At 45.2% G+C, this 15,466-nt stretch overlaps 1 protein-coding gene across 3 annotated transcripts in view; it reads right to left on the bottom strand.

Moving 5' to 3' along the window:
• SEMA5A (semaphorin 5A) overlaps nt 1–15,466 on the bottom strand; it is a 249,848-nt gene that overhangs the window by 130,324 nt on the left and 104,058 nt on the right. For all 3 annotated transcript variants that reach the window (XM_053247465.1, XM_053247467.1, XM_053247466.1), the window contains exon 2: nt 13,817–14,014. In XM_053247465.1, the coding sequence (XP_053103440.1) occupies nt 13,817–13,946 (130 nt within the window). In that variant the 5' untranslated portion in view covers nt 13,947–14,014. The remainder of the gene's footprint in view (nt 1–13,816; nt 14,015–15,466) is intronic.

Raw genomic sequence — 15,466 nt, 5'->3', positions numbered from 1 at the left:
GTGGTGGTGGTGGTGGTGGTGAATAGAAGAAGTAACATTGGCAGGTCAACAGGCTGTTACAGGGGAACAGAAATCAGGAATTTATAATAGCCGTCTCCACTTCCAGCTGTCCTGCCAGATCTTTGACCTTGGGGAGCAGTGCCAACTACCCTCGGAGCCTCACCTTGCTCCTTTGTAATGCCAGATCAGTCCAGAATAAATCAGAAACCATTCATAATCAATCAACCAATCAATCAATCTTTATTACGGTCACAGACCAGCAAAAAGTATACATGTTAAAAGAGAAAGTAGCTAAAAGTATCCAGGATAGAATATCTGAAACCAAAATGACAGTTGCTATTAGAACCTGTCTGTTACATTTAAAAGCCAGGATGTATAATGATTATTACTATAATACAATTTGCAATTACATGTTAAAAGTGAGGATAGATAAAAGTGATAACATATAAAATATTGATACTACAAGGACTAAAAATAGTAAAAATAGTAAAAATAGAATCACTTCTGAGAAATGGTAAAAGTCATAAAAATGCATAAAAAGCATTTTAAAAGGGGTGTGTGTGTAAAGATGTAATAAGGTTAAAGGACATGGGAAGAGAGAAATATATAAAACCCTGAGTAATAAAACTGGAAAACAACCAGATTGGAAGTTGTAAAGAGCAGTAAAAAGGGAGGCGTGTGAGCAATTGCAGGGCCAGCCCAGAGTAACCGGGATTAAGGCTGGTAGGACTCACTGCCCGCCATCCATCAATGAATACTGACGGCTGCCTCACAGTACCTGGCGACACTATATGTGATGGCAGGCTTACAGTCAGAGAGTAGCAGGGAGCTGTAGAATTTGCTCAGACGACCTGGATACGACAATGGAAGGATGAGAGAGGACCTGGATACGACAATGGAAGGATGAGAGAGGCACGGATGTCTCTATAGAACAAGCAGTATAGAAGAACATGCTCAGTGGTTTCGACCTGCCCTAAGCCACAGGGGCATAGTCGCGCTGCAAATGGGGTCCTTCTATAACAGGCTTCTAGCACTGCTGATGGGAGGCCATGGCAGCGAGCCAAAGTGAACGCCCTTCTGTGCTTTGGAACCTCCAGTTGGGTGAGATATGCTGCTGGAGATGGAGAATATTTAAGCCTGTCACAGATATGACATTTTGGGACACTGCTGAGATCTGTTTGGCTCTCAATGTTTATTATGCGCTGCCTGATGGTTGCTTTTGCCTGATCGTAGCTCATGCTGAGCAAGGTCAAGGGGGGAAGGCCCAGAGTAGCTATTTTTGTCTCAGTTGTCTGGATCCAGCTAGATTTATAATAATCATGTGGGGTTAGGGAGGCAAAGCCAATTGGGCAAAAGGATAGTCTGACAGAGAATGGCCACTCACACCCTAGCCTCCAGCTTGATCAAGCCTGTCTCCAGGCGCAGAGTGGCACTGGAGGCACATCTCGGTACTTGGAGCACTGCCCTCAGGAATTTAGACTGTACAAGTTCCAGAGTCATGATGTTGGGGAAGGGGCCCAATTGAGAACAATAGAGGAGTTGAGCTAGTGACTTGGCTATGAACAGTTCAAGAGCCGTGGGTACAAAATGGCCTCCTCTTGTCTGCAGGAATTTGAGGATGGCAGAGGAGCTTCTCTGGGCATTTAAAGCCACATGTTCTCCATGAGCTTTCCTAGAGCCACCAGAATGAAAAACTACCCCCAAGTATTTGAAGACTGCAACTTGCTCAATCTTATGTCCCTCAATCCACCAGGAGTGGATCTTGGGTCTCCTGGCGAAGGCCATAATTTTAGTTTTGTGGTAGTTGATTTCCAGTCAGTCCTCCCTGCAGTGCAACATCAGGGCCTTCAGTGCTCTTCTAAGGCCAATGGGGGTCCTTGAGAGCATGGCTCCATCATCGGCATATAACAGGATGGCAATGTGTCTCCCTGTGAGCTTTGGAAGGTTGAAATCTGGGTTGCTAAGCTGGTCCACCATAGAGTTAATGTAGAAATTGAAGAGGAGTGGGGCCAAAATGCATCCTTGTTTGACGCCCTTCTGAGTTGGAACGCCTCTTGTGAGGTGGCCTTGGGGGCTACATCTCACCTTGAGTGATGTATCTACATGCAGGGTGTGAAGAAGGTATAACAGGTGCCAGTCAATGGAGGAGGCTTCCAACTTCTTCCATAATTTGACTCGTGAGATAGAGTTGAATGCTGCCTTGAGATCAATGATGGTGGCATAAAGAGAGTTCACCCTGCAAGAGGAGTATTTCCCGATAAGGTGCTGTAGAACTAGGCACTGATCAATAGTGGAGCGCCCTTCCCTGAAGCCCGCTTGTTCTTCCACAAGAAGATTTTCATGTTCCAGCCAATCCCTAAGTTCCCCGTATAGGTGTCTTGCAAAAAGTTTGCTGATGGTATTGAGCAAACTGATGGGTCTGTAGTTGGCGGGGTCATCTTTCTTGCCTTTTTTAAATATAGGGACGATGATCGCTACCCCCCAGTCCTTGGGAATTTGGCCATTCTTATCAATATAGGTGAAGAACGATGCCAGGATAGGGACCCACTAATCCAGATTTATTTTTAACAGCCTTCGGTGGAAAAAGGTCCTCGCCTAGAGCCTTCCCTGGTCTTAATTGGGCGACCAGACTGTGGATCTCTGAAGTTGACACTGGAGCCCATGCTGGAGTATCCTCAATGGCACAGGAGGAGCTTCTGCAAACATCAGCAGGTAGGTCGTGAAAGTATTTCTCCCAGATCCCTGGGTGAATATGACAGTCCAGGTGATTTGGACCATAGCTGGGAGAGTGCTTTGTAAGACGCCAGAACATGGCAGAGTCTTTGGATCTAACAGTCTGAATGAGTCCCATCCAGGCATCTTTCATGGAATCTCTTTTCTTATGAGCCAGCAGAAGTTTGTACTGTCTTTTCTGCTGAAGGAGATTCTGTGCAGCAAACAGTGCGGAACTAGATTTATAGACTTGATAGGTATTGGCAGGGGTTTCTTTTGGCGTTAACAGTCCTTATAAAACCATTGCTTGGAGGCCTGTTGACGTTGTGCTTGCTTAATTCCTGGACTAGGGCACTGTAGGACTCCAAAGGTGCATGAGTTGGGTCATTATTTAGTAGGGATGACTGAATACACTGCAGTTGGTCAGAGGCAAGTAGTTGACTTAGCGCTTGGTCTAGTTGTGGAGACCATTTAGCATGGCAATATGCTCCTCCCACCAAGGTTATTGTGACCATTCATAATCTGATTCTGGATGAACGGGCTGACCCTGGTATGTATCAAGAGAGATTTGGTTGGAGTGGCTCTGGTCTATGAGAATAAGATATCCCTTACCAGTATCCCTGTCAAAGTATCTGACCATATCAAATGTGTGTACTTAGATTTGCGGACCAGGGCTAGACTGGGACTTTTGTTGGTGTACTGATCACACCGCTACCCAACACAGTCCCTAACTGAGCTGACAGACTTGGTCTCAAGCTTGGTATTGAAGTATCCCAGGCTTATGGTGTTGGGGGGCTTCAATGTTCACTTTGGGGCCACTTTATCTAGAGTGGCTCAGGAATTCATTGAAGCCATGACACCTATGGATCTATCCCAAGTAGTCTCGGGACTACTGCATGTTGCTGTTAACATGCTTGATTTGGTCTTTTACTCTGATCAGGGTGTTGTTCCATGGGTGGGAAACTCTTGTGATTTCCCCACTGTTGTGGACAGATCACCATCTAGTTAAGGTTGGACTCAAAATCACATCCCACTTCCACAAGGGTGAGGGGCCTATTAGGATGGTCCACCCAATAAGGTTATTGGATCCAACAGGATTCCAAGAAGCCATGGAAGGATTTTGTGTTGGCTCTGACAATGATTCTGCTGATGCCCTGGTGGAGAACTAGAACAGCAAGCTTACCAGGGCAGTAGACATGATTGCTACTAAGCATCCTCTCTGGCCGGCTTCAAAATTAGCCCCATGGTATATGGAATATCTACAGGAGCTGAAGCAGCAAGGTAGATGACTGGAGCAGAAGTGCCGAAAGAGTCAACTCAAATATGTCAGATTACAACATAGAGCGCATTTGAAGACCTATGCTCAGGCAATACATGTGCCAAAGAAGCAATTCGTATTGCATCCGTAAGCTCACATCCAGCGGAATTCTTTAGTGTTGTGAAGGGCTAATACATGCCCCTCCTGCCTTGAACTTGGAATCATCAATTATCTGCTGTGACATTTTAAATTATCTATCTATCTATCTATCTGGTTTTTATACTGCCCTTCCAAAGTGGTTCAGGGCGGTTTATAATTAAAACAAAACCATTAAAACCAATAACAGTTAAACAGAAATATAAACAATATAAAACATCAATTAACGATTAAAACATAATAAAAACATAATCAAAACAATTTAAAAAACCCTGAATACCAGGTTAAAACAATTAAACATAATCAAAACAATTAAAAAACCCTGAATACCAGGTTACAGCATTAAAACAATTAAAACTAATTAAAAACCCTGGAAGGCCACGCCAAACAGATAGGTTTTAAAGGCTCTCCTGAAGGTCAATAAAGAATTCAGATTGCAGATTTCTGCTGGGAGTGCATTCCACAGCCCAGGAGCAGCTACAGAGAAGGCCCACCTCTGAGTAGCCACCAAACTAACCGGTGGTAAGTGGAGAAGGACCTCCTCAGATGACCTTAACGTGCTGTGCTGGTGGGGATCATGTAGAAGAAGGTGCTCTCTAAGATATCTCGGTCCGAAGCCATTCAGGGCTTTAAAGGTAATAACCAGCGCTTTGTATTTTGCCCGGAAACATATTGTCAGCCAGTGTAACTGTTTCAAAACAGGCACAATATGGTCTCTCCAGGTTGCCCTAGAGACCAATCTGGCTGCCGCATTCTGAACTAACTTAAGTTTCCAGACTACGTACAAAGGCAGCCCCACGCAGAGTGCATTGCAATAGTCAAGCCAGGAGGTTACCAGCTAATGCACCACTGTTTTGAGGTCATCCTCTTCAAGGAATGGGCGCAGCTGTTGAATCAGCCGGAGCTAATACAAAGCACTCCTGGCCATGGCCTCCTCCTGAGATACCAGGGTGAGGCTTGGGTCCAGGAGTACTCCCAAGCTGCGCACCTGCTTCTTCTGAGGGAATGTAACCCCATCAAGCACAGGAAGTTCTAACACACCCCTCAGATTCTGAGCCCCAACAATGAGCACCTCCGTCTTGCTTGGATTCAGCTTCAATTTGTTCTCCCTCATCCAGCCCATTACTGCCTGTAGGCAGGCATTTAGAGAATGAGTGCCATTTCCTGAAGATGAAAAGGAGAAGTAGATTTGGGTGTCAGCATACTGATAATATCCAGCACCAAACCTCCTGATGACCTCACCCAGCGGTTTCATGTAGATATTGAAAAGCATTGCTGACAGAAAGGAGCCCTGAGAGACTCCACAGCTCCCGTTTGAGGAGCAACTGTAACAAAGCTCCACCATCTGGAATCTACCCGAAAGATAGGAGATAGGTGCAGAACCACTGCAAGGCAGTGCCCTCTATCCCCAACTCCCCCAGGCGATCCAGAAAGATACCATGGTCAATGGTATCGAATGCTGCCAAGAGATCCATAAGAACCAGGAGAGTCACACTCCCTCTGTCGATTCCCCGGTAAAGGTCATCTATCAGGCCAACCAAGGCTGTCTCAACTCCATAGCCAGTTATAAAGCCCGTTTGAAATGGGTCTAGATAATCAGTTTCCTCCAAGACTGCCTGGAGCTAGTCGTCCACCACCCTCTCAATCACCTTGCCCAACCAAAGGAGATTGGAGATTGGCCTGTAACTATCCATCGCTAAGGGGTCTAGGGAAGGCTTCTTTAAGAGTGTTCTAACCATTGCCTCCTTCAGACAAGGAGGCAGCCTACCCCCCTTCAGCGATGCATTTATGATGTTAACTAGGCCACCTCCAACAATCTCCCTGCTAGATCAAAGCAGCCAAGTCGGGCAAGGATCCAGAGAACAGGTGGTAGGCCACACTGCCCCAAGCAGCTTGTCCACATCCTCAGGAGTCACAGATTGAAACTGATCCAATCTAATACTGCAAGAGGAATTGCTGGACACCTGCTTCATAGACCCTGCAGAAATAGTGGAGTCCAAGTCAGCCAGAATACAGGAAATCTTATTCACAAAGAACCCATTAAAGGCATCACAGCAGAGCAACCCCAGGGACTGACTGGAAGTAGAAGGAGCAGAAACTAAACTCTGCACAACCTGGGATAGCTCCACCAAGCATTAACCTGCAGCCGCAATGTGCACAGACAAGAATATCTTTTCCGCTGCGTGCACCGCCACCACATAAGTCCTCAAATGGGTCACATGCTGCATCCTGTCAGATTCAAACCAAGTTCTCATCCACTTGCGCTCTAGTCGCCTACCCAACTGCTTCAGCCCCTGCAACTCCTCAGTATACCAAGGGGCCATTTTTGCAGCAGGTCAGAAGGGACGCTTAGGAGCAATCATTTCTACTACCCTGATGAGTTCCCTGTTCCAGGTTCCCACCAGGTCATCGACAGAATCACTGGCCGCACCAACGTCTAAATCCTCCAAGGCCTTTTGAAATCCTACTGGGTCCAGCAGCCTTTTTGGACAGACCATCCTAATAGGTCCACCACCCCTGCAGGGGTGGATTGCAGCTGTGAGACCAACCTTAACCAGGTAGTGGTCCGTCCATGACCATGGGGAAACCACCGGATCCCCCACCCACGGAACACCCTCCTGATCTGAACAAAAGACTAAATCGAGTGCATGGCCGGAAATAGAAGTTGGTTCAGAAACTAATTGGGATAGGCCCATAGTTGTCATGGCCACTATGAACTCCTGAGCCGCACCAGACAAACCAGCCCCAAAGTGGATATTGAAGTCCCCCAGCACCAAAAGTCTAGGAGACTCCAACACCAACTCCGCAACCAGCTCCTTCAGCTCAGTTATGGAGTCAGTTGGGCAGCGGCGTGGACGGTACACCAACAGAATCCCCAATCTATCCCTAGTTCCCAGCCTCAAAAATATGCACTCAATATAAGTCAATTGTCTCACAGGGGCCCTGGTAAGGGAAATAGTATTCTTATGGACCACAGCCACTCCACCCACCCACCCCCGCCCACTTCCCCTGGCCCGCTCCACGATAGAGTAACCTGGTTAGAGAAGCTGAACCCATGTTGGACCACTCGCCTCCTCCAACCAGGTCTCAGTTACATGAGTTCTTTGTGGATAAAATCTCTTGTACTGGGGCCAACTTAGACTCTGACCCCACAATTATTGCAGAGTCTGCAATAATTATTGGTGTTCAGCAACTCCTCCTATGTGGTTATGCTGCATCAGCTTCAGTTTGTGACTCCTGATGATGTGGATTAGGTGCTTGGAACAGTGTAGCCTACCACCTGTCCTCTTGGCCCTTGTGCAACACAGCTTATACTATCTGACAAATTGTTGAAGACAATTTGGTAGATATTATAAATGCTTCTCTGAGGGAGAGCAGAATGCCTTCCTGTCTTAAGGAGGCAATCATTAGACCTCTTATGAAGAAGCTTGTGTTGGATCCCTCAGAGTTAAGCAACTATAGACCTGTCTTCAACCTTCCATGGTTGGGCAGGGTAATTGAGATGGTGATGACTTCCAAGCTCCAGGCAGTCTTGGAGAACACTGATTATCTAGACCCATTTCAAAATGGTTATCGGGTGGGCTATGGAGTGGAGATTACTTTGCTCAGTCTGATGGATGAACTCCAATGGGTAACTGACAGAAGGAGCGTGACTCTGTTGGCCCTTCAAGATCTCTTGGTGGCTTTCAATACTATTAACCATAGTATCCTTCTGGACCGTCTGAGGGGATTGGGAGTGGGGGCCACTGCTTTACAGTGGTTCCGCTCCTACCTCTCAGGCAGATTCCAGATGGTGTCTCTTGGAAACTGTTGCTCTTCAAAATGTGAACTTTTATATGGCATCCCCCAGGACTCCATACGGTCTCCAATGCTCTTTAACACATACATTAAAATGCTGGGAGAAATAATCAGGAGATTTGGGACAGAGTGTTATCAGTGAGCTGATGACACATAAATCTATTTCTCCTTGTCAACATCATCAGGAGAAGGCATAACCTCCCTAAATGCCTGCCTGGAGGCAGTGATGGGCTGGATGAGGGATACCATATTGAAATTGAATACAAATAAGATGCAAGTATTTATTGTGCAGGGCCAGAACTCAGGAGACAATTTTGATCTGCTGGTTCTGGGTGGGGTCACACTTCTCCAGAAGGAACAGAAGTGCTTTGGATCCAAACTGTTCCCTGGTATCTCACGTTGAGGCAGTGGTCAGAGGTGCTTTCTATCAGCTTCAGCTGATATGCCAGCTGTGTTCATTTCTTGAGATTAACAACCTCAGAACAGTAGCATGTGTATTGGTAACCTCCAAACTTGACTACTGCAATGTACTCTATATGGGGCTCCCTTTGTACGTAGTCTGGAACTGCAGTTGGTACAGAATGCGGCAGTCAGGTTGGTCTCTGGATCATCTCCAAGAAACCATATTATTCCTGTATTGAAAGAACTACATTGGCTACCAATAAGTTTCTGGGCAATATACAAGGTGCTAGTTATAACGTATAAAGCCCTGAACAGCTTAGGCCCAGGCTATTAAAAAGAACGTATTCTTCACTATGAGCCCCATCACCCATTGAGATCATCTGGAGAGGTCCGTCTGCAGTTGCCACCAGTTTATCTGGTGACTACACAGGGAAGGATCTTCTCTGTTGCTGCCCTGAGACTCTGGAATGAGCTCCCTGCTGAAATAAGAGTCTTCCCATCTCTGACAACTTTTTAAAAGTCTATAAACACATTTATTCACCCAAGCTTTTTAACTAGACTTGTGGTTTTAAGTTGTTTAAAGTTTTAATTTCTGTTTTAATTTGTTTTATGTTGCTGTAAATTGCCCAGAGACAGAAGTTTAGGGTTGTGTACAAATAATTTAATTAATTAACTAAAATATAGATCTAAAATTAATGTCTAAATTACCATAACTTGGGGTTAAGTGCATTGGAATTTGCTGGTTTTTGCATCTGGCTGCAGCCTCTTGTGCTCTTTTGAATGCTGCAGAGGGTTCTCTGGTCCTTATGAATGGCTTTTGGGGGAAAGGCTTTAGGATAAGGGACTCAAAGAAGTCCTGGCACATGTGCAGAAGCAACCTGTTTTTTAGACGCTGGCCAGAATCTGCCCCCATTTTAAAAAAAGAATATAATCCGTCTGCTTAATGTCTTGATGGAAAACCTAGTAGCTGCAGCTTTTTCACAGAGCCCATATTTATGAACTTACTCCTTTTGTTACTCTTGCTTGAGCTCTATGTTCTCCTCTAGATTGTACAAAGCTGACTTTAGCAGCTATAATTACCAAGTACATGAATCAATTTTAGACTGAGCATCATTACTATTGCAGTAACCAAGAGGACCCAGCTGTTCAGTGGTTACTTGCATCAGATTGTGATAATTTAAATCCCTAAGGTATATACCAGTTACTCAAAAAAAAAAAAAAAAGCAGAGAAATTGGAATGTCGTTTATTTACTAATTCTGCTGGTGTTGCTGGTTTTCTATCTTCCCGCTAAGCAGTCACTGTTTGCTTTGAACAGTATATCTACCTGTTAACTCCCTCCTTCATACATTATAGTACAGTACATCCCTCCTCCCTTCTTTGACACCATTACTAACTTCTGCAGCTGCTAAAATTGCCAATATGTTCACTGCTGGTATCCTGAAACAACACTGACAATTATGACATTCCCTGTAGAGAAAAGCAGGGCCATTAGCAGCAAAACACACACATACCAAAAAAACCACACACACACACACACCCCAAAGCCTTGAAGACTGGAGACCAGCAGCCATACATTTGATCAGAATCATGTAGAAACCAGAACAAGTATTAAGGGTCAGGCCTTACAACGGATTGCATCTCCCAACCATAGCCTCCCACACCACGGACTTTATTCTTCTGTTTTTAGTGTCATTGCATATTTTCCCATTTCTCCAAACTGTATGACTGGGCAGACAAATGACAGATAAGATTCAGCGTAAGAAATGCAAAGTGTTGCTCAGTTTACTGGGGCAAAAGTCCTAACATGACATATACACTGATTATGCTTAAACTGGCTGTGGATGCACAGGAAAGAAGCCTTGGAAACAGAGGTGTAGCAAGGGGCTGTTTGGCCTATGGCTGAAATAAAAGAACACCACCAACAGCAAGGGTAGTGTGGGCCCTAGGACAAAAAGTGAAGATGGGTCCTCCCTGCTCTCTCTTCTTCAGAGATGAAGAGCAAAGAGCAAGCTGTCACTCAGCCAGCACCCACTCCCCTCAGGGGTCCAGGACACCATTCCCTCTAAGGTGTGCGGCTGTGCGCATGCTCACATCCCCCAAATCCTCCATGAAGCTTCCCCATATTGCCACTCTTTGGGTGTGACTGCAGCTGCTGCTTCCCCACCACCACCACCACCCCGCCCGCCCATGCCACCTTTCCCAATCGCAGCCTCACCCCCTCCGCCCTCCCTGCCTGCAGCAGCTCTGCTGAAAGAGGGAATCATCTCCCGCCGTTTGTTGCTCACTGATGCCGAGAAGCAGCTCTTCAGAAGGAGCTCTTCTGAAGGAGGGAATAATCTCCCTCCAAGAGTCCAATTGCAGTGAACGGAACTCTCTGAGGGAGATTATTATTATTATTTTATTATTATTATTTTACATTTTTATATCCCGCTCTTCCTCCAAGAGCCCAGAGCGGTGTACTACTTTCTCCTCACAACAACCCTGTGAAGTAGGTTAGGCTGAGAGAGAAGTGACTGGCCCAGAGTCACCCAGCAAGTATCATGGCTGAATGGGGATTTGAACTCGGGTCCCCCCAGTCCTAGTCCAGCACTCTAACCACTACACCACACTGGCTCTCATGATTCCTTCCTTCAGAAGAGCCTGAGCAGCAGGTGGGGAGAGGGGGAGGCACTGCTCGGGCTCAGCAGCAGCTAGCAGCAAATGGAAGGAGACGATTCCTTCCTTCTGAAGATCTGCTGTGCTGTGGACGAGGAGGGTGGAGGCGGTCAAGCGGCAATGGGGAAAGGCGGCAGTGTGTGGGGGGAGAGCAGCTGCCGCCACCAGAGCAGCAGTCACTTAGCTCTCTGGAACCTCTTGCTGCTGAAAGTTGCAAAAAATCTAGACAACTGTCCATGTTTTAACAATTTAAAACATAAGAGTCTGAAGTGATGATGGGGAAAGGCAGCAGCCAAGGGAATGTAAACTGGAGTATGTGTCAGGGTTAGGCTGGGAGAAATAAGAGTGAACAATAACTGGGCTCTTGGATTTGTGTTCTGTTGGATGCTCCCAATTACCTTTGCTGCCTGCTGTGGTGTGGAAGAGGGATGTGCGAAACATTTCAGGTACAGAACGATCTGTACCTGAATCAGGCTGTTTGGGGCGATTTGTGAACAAAACAAATTGCCTGATTACAAGTCCCGAAAGATTTGTGCACAAAACAAATCGCCCAAATTTTGGATCCAAAAGATTTGTTGTAGATTCTCTGGCAGCAAATGAGAGTGGATTCATGGTTTGTCACTGAAAATGAATCCACTCTCATTTGCCACCAGAGAATCTACACTCAGAACACCTCAGAAACAACAAAACCTAGTGCCTCATGGGCTTGTGGGTATGGGGGTGGTTGGCACCCTTTGTGCACTACACCATCACTTGCTCTGGGCCACCCCGGTGCCCCCCAAGAGCAGTTATGGGGCTGCTGAAACCCCCATTATTACTTATGGGGGGAAAGCTAAAAGACACACAAACTTCACAAATTCAAAATCAGCCTTTTGCCCAATTCCTTTGAAATTTTGATGGTAGCAGGCACCCATTGGGGCACTACCACCTGACCCACTCTTCTGCCCCCCTGACCCCCTTTCTGCCTCAAATCTGCCCCAAAGACATGCCAAATTCAAAAATTCTTTAAAAATCAGCCCTTTGCCCAATTCCTTTGAAATCTGAGTGGTAGCTTCCTTGCACCCATTGGGCACTACCACCCACCACAACCCACCCTGGGCCACCCTTGGGCCACCCACATCGAGCTATAAGGTTGCTGGAATCCCCATTATTCCCTATGGGAAAAATCTTAAAGACGCATAAACTTCAAAAATTCTTTAAAAATCATCCCTTTGCCAAATTTCTTTGAAATTTGAGTGGTAGCTTCCACCCATTGGGAACTACCCCCGCCCCACCCCTTTGGCCCTAGGACCCTTTTTAAAAATCCAGTTCAATTCAGATTTGGAAAATTCAGGTACAAATCAAATCTGGGGTGATTGGTTGCGTGGGGGGGGCGGTTTAGATTTGGACCCAAAACAAATCAAGGATGTTTTGATTTGGGTACAAATCAAAACAAAAAATTCAGTTCATGCACATCCCTAGTGTGGAAACCTATTACTGCGGCTATTTTCACCTAAGCAGAAAGATCAGGGAAATTCCTCCCTCCTGCAAGCGAGAGAGACGTTTCCCTGCTCTGGATGCAGCAAGAGCCCTATTACAACTTTAGTTAACTAGTTAATTTTAGTTAGTTTTTGTATTTTCTTTTGAATTCCTGAGTGTCTTTTTTTACTCCCATTTTCCCCAAGTCCTTATTCCATGTGCAACTCTTATTTTCTTAATAAATTCCATATAATTATAAGTGACTTGAGTCTGGTTTTAAAAGGTTCTGGAGTATTACATGCAAAACCCTTCCCCATATGCTTCATAGCATCATTTGAGTTAATGAATGCTTTGTTTCTAGGGTTATATATTGTTGTCTAGAGCTGGGTTCTGTTGACTCTGGCTGTACAGTGCCAGTTAAGTCCCAAATTGGACAGTTCTAAGGTTGCTGAAGCCATGTCTGCGCTTGGTCAGTGGCTTTAGATCAGTCTTTAATAGGTGGCAGCCTACCTCAAAGGAGCAGCGCGCTCCTAAACAGGGATCAGAGCACTTTCTCTATTGAGGGTAGATCCCAGGAAAGCATAGGGTAACCCTCCGGTCCATCACATCTGCTCTGTGCACAAAATCCTTGGGGACAAATACTCCAGGAGCCTCACTAAAATTTGCATGAATACTTTGGAACATGCAGCTGTGAGAGGCAATTGTAATCTTGTTACACAATTAAGTGAGTGGCTATTGTCAGTGGAGATTATATGGTTTGCATGCAGAAGTTCCCTAGTTCCAGTTAAAGGGTCACAGATTTCCTGGTAGCATGGCAGGGAAAGGCTTCTTTGTTGAAACTTTAAAATGCAAACTCCTGTCAAAATACACAATAATGGGCTATACGGACCAATGGACTGAATCACAGTAAGGCAGCTTCATATGTTAATATCTTGATACAGACACCTAAATTTGCACCAAGGTTCTACAATGGCTGACTTTAAGACTATGCAAAAGTGAATCCTTCAGTCCAACAGATGAAGTGAATCATGTTTCTATTTTTGTGCTGCACAACATAGCATATTTTAAACAATGCTGCCTCAATAGATAAGAACTGTCCCCGGTACAATAGTTCCAACAAAAATTGCTGTGGTGGCAAACAATGGTCATTGTCCCATTCCCCTGGCCCACCAATTCAAAGGAGTGAAAATATAGGTCACTTATGAGCAGAAGCTTCTAGTCATTCTATGAGCAGAGACTTCAAGATTTTCTTAAAACATGCAGATATCTATAAGAAAGGGCAAACGGGCACAATTTAAATGGCCTTAAATTGAAATGTCTCATTTTGCTCTTCTTTCTTGGAAGGTATCTGGAATGGCCCCTTCTCCACTGCTTACCTTCACTTGAAATTATTGGGTGCTCAGCCCGTTGACACTGTGGGTCCTCCATTGTCATTGTGCCCAAGCATAACATCCCCAGACCTGTGACCAGTGTTGCCACCAGAATGCCACCCTTCATATTGGCCATGTCTTCCTTTGCAGCAGTCACATCTCCCTCAGCCAGCAATTCTTCTTGAACTCAGATGTGAAAAGGGCCTATAGAATGCAAAGAACAACAACAACAACAACAAAAAACAATTAAAGGAAGGATGCCCAGTTTATGCATTATTAGGTAGACAATTCTCCAGATGATAGTCCAAGGGCTAAAAATGTATTCTGCCACTCAACTTCAATCCATGGTGGCCAGTTGGACACACTGTACATTAAGTATTCACAATAATTAAGCATATATGTTTGAACATGGCTGGGAAATTGCATATAAAACATAATACAGAAGAACCTCATTAATCACAGACTCAGTATGTGCAGTTTTGCGTATCTGCAGTTGGATAATTGACACCCGAGCTTGGTATATGTGGGTGGGGGAGAGGCTAAAAAAGGGTTAAACTTGTGTATCCATGGGTTGGGGATGGCTGGAAATGACCTTGGAAATAGGGTTGTGCACAAAACCGGTTTGCCTGGTTCAGTTTGAATTCAAACCAGGTTCAAACTGGGAGGGAGAGGTTCAGTTTTGGTTTTGCTTGAACCCGCCCATTTGGTTCAATTTTGAACCATTTTTAACTGTTTCAAATTGGTTTGAACCTCCCAGAGTGGGTGGGGTGGTAGTTGGCACCCATGGGTGCCTACCACCTAACCCCCAAAGCAATCAGGACACTTGTACAATTTTTTGCAAATTTTTGAAATTTCTATTTTCTCATAGTGTATAATGGGACTTGAACCAGCCCTATTGTGGAGCACCCATGAATGCCAACTACCACCCAAACACTGAAGCAATCAGGCACTCTTACTATTTTTAATGAATTTTTGAAATTCATAGGGTATAATGGGACACGAACCAGACCATTACCCCCCTATTGTGGAGCACCTAGGGGCACAAAAGTGGGGTGGGTAGTAGGCACCATCGAACCAAACCAGTTCAAATTCGAACTCGTTTGCACATCCCTACTCAGAGATCATTTTCTAGCCACCATTTTGAGATCAGGAGCCTCAAAATTACCTTTATTAGATCGGGGGGAAACCCACAATTTTCTACTATTTGGGGGCACTGCTGGACTGCTGGGGCACCATGAAGCACAGTAGGCCATTTCCCCCACATTTAAAGCGCCATTTTACCCTTTTGGGTGAGGAGGCCTTTGTATTTGCATTGGCCCTATGTTTCTGTTTGCGGTTTCCATATTTGCGGTAGTAACAGAGTACGGAACCCCCACGAACAAGGACGTTCTTTTGTAGATTCACCATCACCATCACCAGCATCACCCCTACCCTGCATATATAAATATAAGCATCATTTTAAAAAACTGTATTATTTTTTCTCTGAATCAAACTATTTGTAGTTTAGTGCAATTTATTTTTTTTTTTAAATGACAGGGACAGTGGAGATCAGATAAGACTGTTTTCCAGGTTAGGGCCACAATCCTTAATCCAGGATGACCAACTTCTGAAACCTCATGAAGCGCCATGTTCTTTGGATCTGTGGTCTACCCAATG

The sequence above is a fragment of the Hemicordylus capensis genome, chromosome 4, assembly GCF_027244095.1.
Source record: "Hemicordylus capensis ecotype Gifberg chromosome 4, rHemCap1.1.pri, whole genome shotgun sequence".
Classification (NCBI taxonomy): domain Eukaryota; kingdom Metazoa; phylum Chordata; class Lepidosauria; order Squamata; family Cordylidae; genus Hemicordylus; species Hemicordylus capensis.
This window is presented reverse-complemented; position numbering and strand designations above follow the sequence as displayed.